This window comes from Phacochoerus africanus, chromosome 12 (genome assembly GCF_016906955.1).
Source record: "Phacochoerus africanus isolate WHEZ1 chromosome 12, ROS_Pafr_v1, whole genome shotgun sequence".
NCBI classification, from domain to species: Eukaryota; Metazoa; Chordata; class Mammalia; order Artiodactyla; family Suidae; genus Phacochoerus; species Phacochoerus africanus.
The window spans coordinates 31,602,141-31,615,830 of NC_062555.1; the positions used below are offsets into that span (position 1 = coordinate 31,602,141).

Sequence of the window (13,690 nt, forward strand, 5' to 3'; positions counted from 1 at the left end):
TTTTCCTACTTAGAAAATAATTATTAAAAACTGTCTTTTAATAATTATGAAATCAAATTAAGTCATGCTAAAGAATATTTAGAGCCTTAGAAATCAAAGTATAAAAGTATAAATACAGTGATGTAAACAGAATACTAATGCAATCAGTTCTACTATTCACATTACCTGTTAAGTTCATCCAGACATAAGCGCAGTGTTTCATAAGTTGTTAGAGCAATCTCGCATTTCCTCTGTTTTACACGAATCAGTTCATTATCTTTTTTGTTACCATGTAAAATAGTAACTCTGAAATATCCCCAGGTGTCCAATTCATCCCTCCAGTTGTAGAGAACAGAAAGAGGAGCAACTATTAAGAATAGCTATAAGAAGAAAAAAATTGTGATATAATTTTTTAAATGAAAAAGAATGCCAAGGTTAAATCCAGAATATCAATAGCCCTATTCTTTGTTTTTGACACTGCAGTTAATAAGGATAAGTACAACTGAACAATGAAATATATCTGGACTTAGAAGACCATCAAAAAATACTTTGTTGATTACTTAGCTTTTTATTAGGAAAAACTAGATACCCAACCTTATCAAAGAAACAGCTATTTTTAATACTCCCCTAAAAAGGAGTTGAAAGATAAGAAGAAGGTAATTCTCCAAATTAGAGGAAAAAAGAATAATCAGGATCCTAATAATAAGTTTCAAGGGCCACATGGGTAATAGAAATATGCAAGGTAGGCCAGGTTTTTTTCTTGAAATGTGTGGTCTTCCCGAGCTCTCTCTCCTTTTCACTTCTCTAGTTTATTTCCTCTCTCCCCCATTAATTGATGACCTGGAAAATTCACTGGAAATATTAAAAGCAATCAGAAGAAAACCTCCAACCTCCCTTATCATTGGATCAATAACTTATCTATATTTACTACCATATATTCTGTATCTTTTCTGATGACAATGGTATGAAACAAGATGAAAACTGAAAAAAATCCACAAATTTGTGGACGTTAAATAACATGCTACTGAATAACTAGTGAGTCAAAGGAGAAATCAAAAAAAATACCTTAAGATAAATGAAAATGGAAATACAACATACCAAAATTTTACGGCTGCAGCAAAAGCAGTTCTATGAGGAAAGTTCACAGGGATAAATGACTACCTCAAGAAACAAGAAAATTCACAAATAAACTAATATTATATCTCAGGAAACTAGAAAAACACAAAGTAGAAAATGAAGCCCAAAATTAGTAGAAGGAGGGAAATAATAACAATCATAGTGAAAATAAACAAAACAGAGACTAAAAAGACAAAAGAAAAGATTAATGAAACTAAGAGCTAGTTCTTTGACAATACAAACAAAATTGCCAAACCTTTAGCTAGAAACTTAATAGAAGAAAGATAAAGGACTCAAATAAAATCAGAAATAAAAGAGGAGACCTTAGGACTAATACTGCAGATATTAAAAGTATCATAAAAGACTACCATGAACAATTATATGCCAACAAATTAGCAACTAGAAGAAATGGACATACTCTTTGAAACATACAACCTACCAAGACTGAATCATGAACAAATAGTAAATCTGAATATAACAAATACCAGTAAGGAAATTAAATCAGTAACCAAAAATATCCAAACAAAAGTCCAGTACCAGACAGCTTCAGTGGTAAATTATGCCAAACATTCAAAAGAGAATTAATGCCAAACCCTCTCAAACTCTTACAAAAAAAAAAAAATAGAAGAGGAGGGAATGCTTCCAAACTCATTGTATGATGCCTAATACCAAAGCCAGAAAAGGATACCACAAGATACAAAAATTACAGGCTAATATCCCTGATGAGCATAAATGCAAAAACTCTCAATGAAAATATTGGCAAGTCAATTCAACAATGTATTAAAAGGATCATATACCACAATCAAATGAGATTTATTTCAGCTAGCCAGAATGGTTCAATATACTCAAATCAACTACAAGAGACATCAGATGAACAAAAGGAAAAATGAAAATCATATATTCATCTCAATGCAGCAGAAAACACATTTGAGAAAATTCAATATCCATTTATGACAAAAACTGAACAAACTGGGTATAGAAGGAACACACCTCAACATAACAAAGATCATACGTGACAAGCACACAGCTAGCATCATACTCAATGGTGAGAGCTGAAAACTTTTCCTCTAAGGCCAGGACAAGGCAAAACCAAAAGTTGGAGAAGATGGATCTAGTGACATATATAGAGCATTCTATTCAATAGCAGTAGCATACATATTCTCCTCAAATGCATACGGGACATTTTCCAGGATAGATAAAAATGTTAGGTCACAAGACAAATCTTAATAAACTTAAGAAGACTGACATCATATCAAACATCTTTTCTGATCACAATGGCATAAAATCAATCACAAGAAGAAAACTAAAAAACACACAAATATGTGGATATTATATAATATGTTCCTCAACAACCAATAGGTCAAAGAAGAAATCGAAAAGGAAATCAAAAAATACCTTAAGACAAATGAAAATTGAAACACAACATACCAAAACTTAGAGGATGCAGCAAACAGAGTTCTAAGAGGGAAGTTTATAGTGATAAACACCTACATTAAAAGAAAAAAAAATGGTCATATATATATAAACAACCTAATTTTATACCACAAGAATCTAAAAAAAGAAGAACAAATTAAGCCCAAAGTCAACAGAAGGAAAGAAATAACAAAGATCAGAGTGGATAAATGAAATAGAGCATAAAGAGACTATAGAAAAGGTCAATGAAACTAAGTACTGGTTTTTTGAAAGATAAATTTAACATCTTTAACTAGAATAAAAAACAGAGGAGAGTCAAATAGATATAATTAGAAATGAAATGAGACATTACAAATAATAACAGAAATACAAAGGATCATAAGAAAAAGAAACTACGCTATACAATACACTAAAAAATTAGATAACCTAGAAGAAATGAACAAATTCCTATAACCAAACCACCTACCAAGACTGAATCATGAAGAAATAGAAAATCTGAACATAACAATTACTAGTAAGGAGATTGAATCAGTAACCAAAAACCTCAAAGCAAACAAAAATACAGGACCAGACATCTTCACTGGTAAATTCTACCACATTAATACCAATTCTTCCAAATTCTAAAAAAAAAAAAAAAAAGAAAAATAATAGAAGAGAAATACCTCCAAACTCATTTTCATGGCCAGCATTGCCCTGATACCAAAACCGGACAAAGATACCGTAAGAAAGGAAAATTACATGTTAGTACACTTGATGAACATAAATGTAATGAAACATTAGTAAACTAATTCAAAATACATTAAAAGGATCATACACCACACTCAAGCAAGAGTTATTCAAGAGATGCAAGGATGGTCCAATATACTCAAATCAATCACAAGATACATCAGATGAACAAAATGAAGAATAAAAATCATATGATCATTTCAATGGAACAAAAAAAGTATTCAAGAAAATTCAATATCAATTTATGATAAAAACTCCACAAATTGGGTATAGAGAGTACATACCTCAATATAATAAAGGCCATATATGATAAGCACATAGCTAACATCATACTCAATAATTAGAGCTAAAAACTTTTCCTCTAAGATCAGGAAGAAGACAAAGATGCCCACTTTCACAACTTTATTTATTATAGTACTGGAAGTCCTAGCTAGAGCAATTTGTCAAGAAAAACAAATAAAAGACATTCAAATTGGAAAGGAAGAATAATTGCCTCTGTTTTCAGATGACATCATATTACATGTAGAAAATGCCCTCAAAAAACTGTTAGAACTATTAAAGAACTATTAAAGAAATTCAGTAAAGTTGCAGAGCCCTAAAACTTGACAAAGATCAGTTGTATTTCTATATACTACAAATAAAGTATTGGAAAAAAATTAATAAACATAATGAAAAGGAAAAGCAGAGTAATTAATTAAAGGGGGAAAAATTATGCCAATCATGTGCTTCAAAGAAGCTGATTCTGGTGTCATCATTTACTTCCCTTACATAAAGTACAGTGTATATTTCTTTAAAGCAGAAGAACCAGAGTCATAGACAATATAGAAAAAAAATAATGAAAAGACTACATATCAGAAACAATGGAATGCATCCAAAGTAGTGATCAAAGGAACATTTATAGCTCTAATGGAATTTATTAAAATACAAGAAAAATTGAAAATAAATTAGGAATTCAATGAAAGGAGGTAGAAAATTAGCAGTGTATATTATAGCAAAGAATTTAAATGTGTGTGTCTGTGTGTGAATGTAGAGAAGGGTGGGGAAGGAAGGAAGAGAGTGTGGAAGAGGAAGAGGAAGGGAGCAAGGAGGAAGGAAGAAAAATGAGAGGCATCAGTGTCTATTAAGGCAGCTATTAGCATATTTTATTATACCGTCAAATGAATACTTTCTTTACTTTCTTCTCCCTTCTCCCATCCTTAGCTAAAATTATCAGCTCTACACTTCGAACCAAACACCAACTGAAAGCAAAGCTAAAAACAGTACTTGAACTCTTGAGAACTTAATACACACTAAGAATTAAAATGTTTCTTTAGAATCAAATTAAAATTGGCACTCAGAATGTATTTATGCTATTAAAAATAATCATAAATTTAAAGTAATAATAATTATTAATACCTTAAGGCAATACTGAAAATTTTACACTGAAATGCCTGAATTATAGATAAGAGTGAACTTGGACTTCTCAGCAATCTTATACATAAGACAAATATAAGAGACACTGTTTTAAAACTTGTACCAAGTGGTTCATTACCACAATATAATAAGGATTTCCTAAAATACTTCAAATTTATAGAATTTCTATCTAGTTTCCTGAATGCTGAGCACAATATAAAAATCAGACATAACTATAGCACACTTTTTTTGCATTTTGTTATTTTATTAGAAACCTCATTTTTTATAACAATTATGTATAAGATATTTATAAAGGAGAAAGCTGAAGAATGGACTTGAATAGCATTAACAGCCACAAGGTAAGAGGCAGACAAGCCTAGACCTTAGCCTTTCTGACTCCAACTTTAATGTTCCTTCTAAAGGAAGAATTCTTTGTATTTTCAAGAGGTAATTATTCTGCTAAGCAACTATCAGTGACGCACCTTTGTTACCAATATCTACAGCTGTCTGCTTTTCATTCTCATATAAATAAAAAACCATATACTGGACTTCAATTAACTTGACATAAACATTCATGGAAATTTAACAAATTAATCAAAGCTATGTAAATCCAGCCAAGCAAAAGATTGAAAGCCCCCTCAAAATTCAACTTTAAATTATATTCTGCTATTTTGAGAGTCACTCGTATTTAACTTGAGGATAAAATTAATAATCCTTCAAAAATTAGGTATATAGAAGAAATATTTAAATAATGTCTTCAAATTCTTATGTTTTAAGTTGATACTGTAATGTATAAAGTTTAAAAGCTTCCATACACTTTTGGAATACCAGTTTCATGAATTGTACACTTCTAGATTTCTTACCTTTTTTGCTGCAGAAGAAGGAGCTTCCTTTTTCATACTTCTTAGTAAAAACTCCGGCATATTATTTTCAATATCTTCACGAGTTCCTTTTTTACCCAAAACTGCAGCCAAAAATGAAATAACCTAGGGAGAAAAAAAATCCACCTTTTTCAATCACTATGTAGCAGGATACACAAAATTTTAAATCTTACATGACTACTCAATTAGTGACAATTGGAGTTTGTACATATAGATTTGCTTATTGGAAAAGAAATACGAACCACCAGCATTGGGTTTATTTATTTGTATTAACAAACAGAAGTATAATATACAAGTTACCTTTGAATACAGAAAAAAAAAATCTCACATTGCCATTTCTTCGATAGGAATACACAATGAATTCTTTCTTGATCTCATCAGTTGAGGTATGACCTCCATATATATATATTCATGGAAATTAAGTCTTCATGTTCTCTATTAGGATAAATACATAGCAGGATGAAGATGGCAGAGGAGTAAAACATGGTGCTGTGTTCACCTTCTCCCACAAACACATGTAGAACAATTCACACAGAACACCAACTGATTGCTCGCAGAAGACCTCAGACCTCCAGAAAGGGCAAGAAACCTTCCAAATAATTGCATGAAACAAAAGGAAAAAGAGAGAGAGAGGAGAAACGAAGGATTCAGGACAGAACCAGTACTCCTGAGAGGGAGCTGTGAAAGAGGAAAGGAATTTGAACCTTGGTGGGACACCTAACTGACTGAGAGATCAGCCAGGATGGAGGGGAAGCCTCAAAGCTTCAGAGAAAAATACAGTGGCTGGCTGAAGGGGGGCAAAGCAGAGAGAGAGCTGCACAAAGTATCAGTATCACCACCCAGGACACCACAGCCTGAGACACTCAGGCATGGGCTAGGCACTAAGAATTCACTATGGAGGTTAGTTACAGGGAAAGGACTAGGGTTGGCTGTGTGGAGACAGCCTGAGGGAGTTAGGGAGTAGTGTGCCACAGCTGAAGAGGCGTGGGAAGAGGTCTGGGCCTGCAGGAGAAGCAAAGTGCCATTATTGGGGAGGGCAAGAGAAGGACCACTGGGACTGCCATAGAAACTTCATTCTCTGCACACAAGCAGGATCACAGGAGGCAGGGCACCACTTGTGCAAGATACAGAGGTGGATGCAAGCCACCACAATCATCTCAGACTCCTGAGGTGGGCACCACCTGCCACTGCACAGGGTCCCATGAATAGGCACTGTCTGCAGCCCCAATAACCTCAATGGTCACCACTGCAGAGGGCCCTGCAACCACCCATTGCCATCACCCTCCTGTAAATGCTCACGTTCCACTGCTGCTGCTGCCAAGGGCTCTAGGTACCACCCCCACTTCCTTGAGGGTCACTGCCACTGCCCAGAGCCTTGCAACCAGGAGCAGTCTGCATTCTCATCTCCTAATGGGTCCTTGCCACTGCCAGTGGACCAGCAACCAGGTGTCTCCACTGGAAGCACATGCAGGTCATACACTTGCACATCCCCCAATCAAGGGGATAATGGACTGCACACACTGAGGAAAAAGACAGAAAGCATCCAAACCAAAGGCAGCATTTACACCTAAATAAATAAATAGTAAGCCCTCACAAGCTACCCAGAACACTCCTGCACATAAATAGCCCTCCAAGAATACAGTAGATAACCATTTTCCCAAAACTCAAATAGTAAGTAAAATATAAGCAAAATGAACCAACACAGGAATCATTTCCAGTTAAAAGAACAGGAGAATCCTCTGAAGGAGCAAACAATGAAACAGACCTCTACAGTCTAATAGACACTGAGTTCAAAAAGGATTAACGTGAAGATGTAAAAAAAGGGCATCAAATTCATAAAATATGGGGAAGAAGAGTAAGAAAATCTAGACCCTCTTGTTTAGAATGTTTGCGCCTATATGACTATCAGTATGAAGCAAGCAGATATAGGAAGGAGTTAGCATATGTGAGAAACAGGGCAACCACAAATCAAACATACAAAGAAGAACTTATATCTATCCTTCTTAAACTTTTCCAAAAGATTGAAGAAGGAACACTCTCAAAGACACCCTATGAAGCCACCATCACCCTAATCCAAAACCAGAGAAAGATACTACCGAAACGGAAAATAATGCACCAAGATCTTTGATGAATATTGACACAAAAATTCTCAACAAAATTTTAGCCAACTGAATCCAACAACAGCACAACTAAGTGAGATTCATCCCAAGTTCACAAGGATGGTTCAACATAAACAAATCATTATCATAGAGCACATTAACAAAAGAAAAGTCAAAAACCACATGATCATCTCAATAGATGTAGAAAAACCATTTGACAAAATCCAACATTCATTCATAATAAAAACCCTTACAAAAGTGGATACAGAAGGAACATGTCAACACAATAAAATCCATTGATGACAAACCCAGAGGCAATAGAATACTCAATGGAGCAAAGCTAAAAGCCTTCCTGCTTAAATCTGGAACAAGACAAGGATGCCCACTCTCAACACTTTTATTCAATATAATATTGGGAAGTCCTAGTCACAGCAATCAAACAGAAGAAGTAAAAGGTATCCAAATTGTAAGAGAAGAGGTAAAGCTGTCTCTATATGCAGATGGCATGATACTATATATATAGAAGGACTCTACACAAAAACTACTTGAACTGATCAACAAATTCAGTAAAGCAGCAAGATGCAATATCGACCTTCACAAATCGGTTGCATTTCTGTATATTAACAATGAAAATATTATAAAAGGAATATAAAATACAATACCCTTTAAAATCTCACCCCCCAAAAAAAATCAAATGCCTAGGAATAAATCTGACCAAGAAGGGAAAAACTTATACCCTGAGAACTATAAAACACTAATCAAGGAAACTAAGAAGGATTCAACGAAATGGAAAGATAGCCTATGCTCCTGGATTGGAAGGATTAATATTGTTAAAATGGCCATACAGATTTAATGCAATCCCTATCAAATTACTCATGACATTTTTCATAGAGCTAGAATAATCCAAAAATGTATATAGAACCATAAAAGACCCAGAGTTTCCAAAGCAATCCTAAGGAAAAAAAAAAAGTAGGAGACCCAAGTCTCCCAGACTTCAGACAATATTACAAAGCTACAGTAATCAAGACACTGTGGTACTGGTACAAAAACAGACATACAGATCATTGGAAAACAATAGAGAGCCCAGAAATAAACTCAAATAACTAAGTCCAATTAATCTTTGACAAAGGAGGCAAGAATATAAAATGGGAAAAAGTCTCTTCAGCAAGTGGTGTTGGGAAAACTAGAAAGCTGCACGTAAATCAATTAAATTAGAACACACCTTCTCACCATGAACAAAAATAAATTCACAATGGCTTAAAGACTTAAGCATAAGGCATGACACCATAAAACACCTAGAGGAGAACATAGGTAAAACATTCTCTGACATAAACTGTACAAATGTTTTCTTAGGCCAGTCTCTCAAGGCAATAAAATACAAAACAAAATTTAAACAAATGGGACCAAATCAAACTTAAAAGCTTTTGCACAGCAAAGGAAATCATAAAAAAACAAACACACAAAAAAAATCCTAAAAGACAACCTATGGAATGGGAGAAAATAAATGCAAAGGATGCAACCAACAAGGGCTTAGTCTCCAAAATACACAAACAACAAATAGACCTCAACAACAAAAAAACAAACAATCCAATTTTAAAATGGGCAGAACATCTAAATAGACATTTCTCCAAAGAAGACATAAAGATGGCCAGTAAGCACATGAAAAAATGCTCAACATCACTAATTATTAGTGAAATGCAAGTCAAAACTACAATGAAGTACCATGTCACACAGTCACAATGGCCATCATTAACAAGTCTAAAAATAACAAATGCTGGAGGATGTGGAGAAAAGGGGACCCTCCTACACTGTTGTAATTTGACACAAGCATTATGGGAAAAAAATATGGAGGTTCCTCAGAAAGATAGAGACATTTTAACTACCATATGATCCAGCAATCCCATCTTCTTTATTAAAATGTCTATTTAGGTCTGCATCTTTTGTGATTGACTTTTTTTTTTGATGCCGAGTTGTATGAGATATTTGTATACTGTGAATATTAATGCCCTGCTGGTTGCATCATTTTCAAATATTTTCTCCCATTCCATAGAATGTATTTTCGTTTTACTGGTGGTTTCCTTTGCTGTGCAAAGCTTTTAAACTTGATTAGGTCCCATTTTTAAATTTTTGCTTTTATTTATTTTGTGTTGGGAGACTGATCTAAGAAAACATTGCTACAATTTACATCAAAGAATTTTTTGCTCATGTTCTCTTCTACAAGTTTTATGGAATCATATCTTATATTTTGAGTTTATTTTTGTGTGCGGTATGCGGGAATGTTCTAATTTCACTGATTTACAAGCAGTGGTCTGGCACTCCCAACACCACTTGTTGAAGAGAATGTCTTTTCTCTATTGTATATCTTTACCTCTGCAAAGAGAAATTGAATGTGGGCTTATTTCTGGGCTCTCTATTCTTTTCCACTGATATATCTGTCTCTTTTTGTGTCAATACCACACCATTTTGATTTTTGTAGCTTTGTATTAGAGAGTGATGTTTGGAAGGATTAAATGACCAACTTTGTTCTTTTTCCTCAGGACTGCTTTGCAAATCTGGGTCTTCTGCTGTTCAATATAAATTTCCTAATTATTTGTTCTAGTTCTGTGAAAAATGCCATGGGTATTATGATAGGGATTGAAGTAAATCTGTAGATTGCTTTGGGTAGTATGGCCATTTAATAGTATTAAATCTTCCAATCCAAAAGCACAGATAGCTCTCCATTTCTTTGAATTATCTTCAATATTCTTTATCAATGTTTTATACTTTTCAATGCACAGGTCTTTTACCTCCTTGGTTAAGTATATTTCTAGGTAATTTTATGTGAATTTTAAATAGGACTGTTTTATTTTTAAAACTTTCTTTTCTATATTTTATTACCAATGCAAGGAAATACAACAGATTTCTGTATATTAATCTCGTATCCTGCTACCTTGGTGAGCTCACTTATTATTTCTAATTGTTTTGGGGTGGAGACTTGAGGGTTCTTGATATAGGGTATCATTTCATCTGCAAATAGTGATGGTTTTACCTCTTCCCTTCCTATTTGGATATCTTATTTCGTTTTCTTGTCTAACTGCTGTGGCTAAGACTTCTAGCACTACATTGAATAGAAGTGGTGAGAGGGGGAAGGCTTTCAGCTTTACACTGTTGAGTATTATTTTGGCTGTGGATTTGTTGTGAATGGTTATGTTGAGATATATTCCCTCTATTCCCATTTTGTTGAACTTTTTAATCAATGGATGCTGAATTCTATCAAATGCTTTTTTTTTGTCTATTGAGATAAGCATGCGATTTTTTTGTCTTTCCTTCTGTTATTGCAGTGTATCACACTGATTGATTTGGATATTCTGAGCCACCATTGTGACCCCAGAATGGATCTAACTTGATCATGGCATGTGATCCGTTTTGTGTTGTTGGACTGAGTTTGCTAATATTTCGTTGAGGATTTATGTATCCATGTGCATCAAAGATATTGGTCTCCAGTTCCTTTTTTGTAGTGTCTTGTCTGGGTTTGGTATAAAGCTGATGGTGACTTCATAAAGAAAATTTGGGATTATTCCCTCCTCTGCAATTTTTTTTGGAATAGACTGAGAAGAATTTGTACAAGTTCATGTTTGGTAGAATTCCCCAGTGAAGCCATTTAATCTAGGACTTTTGTACGCAAAGGATTTTTTAAATTACAGATTCTACTTCACTTCTAGTGATCAGTCTGTTCAAATTATCTGTGTCTTCTTACTCAGTTTTGGCAGGCTGTATATTTCTAGAAATTTGTCCACTTCTTCTACATTGTCCAATTTGTTGGTACATAACTGTTCACAGCATTCTCTTATGATTTTTTTTATTTCTGTGGTATAGGTTGTTATTTCTTTTTCATTTCTTATTTTGTTTATTTGGCTCTGCTCTCTTTTTGGTAAGCCTGGCTAGAGGTTTATCAATTTTGTTTATCTTTTCAAAAAACAAACTCTTGGCTTTATTAACCTTTTCTATTATTTTTATCTCTATTTTATTTTTTATATATTTATTTTATATAATTTACTTCCTCTCTGACCTTTAATATTTCCATCCTTCTTCAGATTTTGGGTTTTGTTTGTTCTCCTTTTTCTAATTCTTTTAGGTATTAAGTTAGTTTGAGATGTCTCTTGTTCCTTATAGAATACCTGTATTGCTATAAACTTCCTTCTACAAGCCACTTTTGCTATACCCCATAGATTTTATATGGTTGTGTTTTCATTGTCATTTGCCTCAGCATATTTTTTAAAATTTATTCTTCAATTTCATCATTGACACAATGGTTTCTTAGTAGCATGCTGTTTAGTCTCCATGTAATTGTTTCTCAGTTTTCTGTGGTTGATTTCTAGTTTCATGCCATTGTGGTCAGAAAAGATGCTTGAAATAATTTCTATACTCTTATATTTGTTAAGGCTTGTTTTATGACCATTTAACATGTAGTGTATCCTAGAGAATGTTTCATGTGCCCTTGAAAACAAACAGGAGAAAGAATTATCTACTCTGGTCTTGAAAGGGTGTTTTTATGTAGGAGTGCTCCTGTGTAGACTGTGTATCCAGTGTTTTTGGTATAAGAGCTGGCTTAGGTATGGATGGATGCCAGCCATGTCTTTCCTCAGAGTATGATGGCCATTATCCTCTTGATAGGGGGTGTGGTTGGTATTGAAGTATCAAAAGCCTGTGCAGGTGTGAGCTATTACATCCTCTCTGCTCTGTGGCTGTTGCTGCTCTCTCAGGGATGGGATCTGTTTCCCTGTTTCCTGTCCTGAGGGTCAGGTTCAATCAGGCTCTGCTGTCCAAGTGTATGCCCTGTCCCAAAGGAGGTGAATGCTGAAGCAAGTGAGGTTTGTTTGCTCACAGATGACATGTGCACTGCCTGTGTAGGCATCTGTAGCTCTATTTAGAAGCAGTCCAAATTCATGCCCCTTTCTCTGTTGTGTTCATCCCAGATTGAGTGTAAGGCTGGGGTATGGAGCAGGCTGCAGATGGGGCTTAGGGCATTGTGGCTGCAGGAACTCAGGTGGCAGAAGATCTGGCTAAGCTACAGTAAACAACAGATTTTAAATGAAGACAAGACAGCTTTATAGAGAAAGAAGATGCCATTTAGGACTTTCATAGCTAGAAAGGAGAAGTCAATGCCTGGCTTCAAAGCTTCAAAGGACAGGCTGACCCCCTTAGGGGCTAATGTAGCTAGTAAATTTAAGTTGAAGTCAATATTAATTTACCATTCTGAAAATCCTATGGCCCTTAAGAATGATGCCAAATCTACTCTGCCTGTCCTTTACAGATGGAATAACAGAGCCCAGATGACAGCACATCTGTTTACAACACGGTTGACTATTTTAAGCCCACTGTTGAAACCTACTGCTCAGAAAAAAAAAAAAGATTTCTTTCAAAATATTACTGCTCATTGACAATATACCTGGTCACCCAAGAGCTCTGATGGAGATGTACAATGAAATTAGTGTTGTTTTCATGCCTGCTAACACAACATCCATTCTGCAGCCCATAGATCAGAAGTCATTTCAATTATCAAGTCTTATTATTTAAAAAATACACTACACAAAGCTATAGCTGCCATAGATAGTGACTCCTCTAATGGATCTGGGCAAAGGAAATTGAAAACCTTCTGGAAAGGATTCACCACTCTAGATGCCATTAAGAACATCTGTGATTCATGCAAAGAGATCAAAATGTCAATATTAACAGGAATTTGGAAGTTGACTCCAACACTCCTGGATGACTTTTGTAAGGTTCAAGACTTCACTGCAGGAAGTAACTGCAGATGTAGCAGAAACAGCAACAGAACTAAAACTAGAGCCTGAAGATGTAACTGCATTACTGCAACATCATGAGAAAAACAAAAGAGATGAGGAGTGGCTCCTTATTCATAGGCAAAGAAAGTGGTTTCTTGAGATGGAATCTACTCCTGGTGAAGATGTTATGAAATTATTGAAATGACAAAGGATTTAGAATACTACATAAACTTAGTTGATAAAGCAATGGCAGAGCATTTTTAAAATTAAGGTATGTGTATTGGTTTTTTAGACATGATGCTATTGCACACTTAATAGACTA

The 13,690-nt window shown here is 34.6% G+C and overlaps 1 protein-coding gene across 3 annotated transcripts in view; it reads right to left on the reverse strand.

Moving 5' to 3' along the window:
* ERCC6L2 (ERCC excision repair 6 like 2) overlaps window positions 1–13,690 on the reverse strand; it is a 150,745-nt gene that overhangs the window by 99,553 nt on the left and 37,502 nt on the right. For 2 of the 3 annotated variants that reach the window (XM_047754776.1, XM_047754775.1), the window contains 2 exons: window positions 5,490–5,612; window positions 166–359 (listed from right to left, as the gene is read on the reverse strand). In XM_047754776.1, the coding sequence (XP_047610732.1) occupies window positions 166–359; window positions 5,490–5,612 (317 nt within the window). Of the gene's footprint in view, window positions 1–165; window positions 360–5,489; window positions 5,613–13,690 lie in introns of those variants that run through there. The other variant, XM_047754777.1, reaches the window with a different exon arrangement.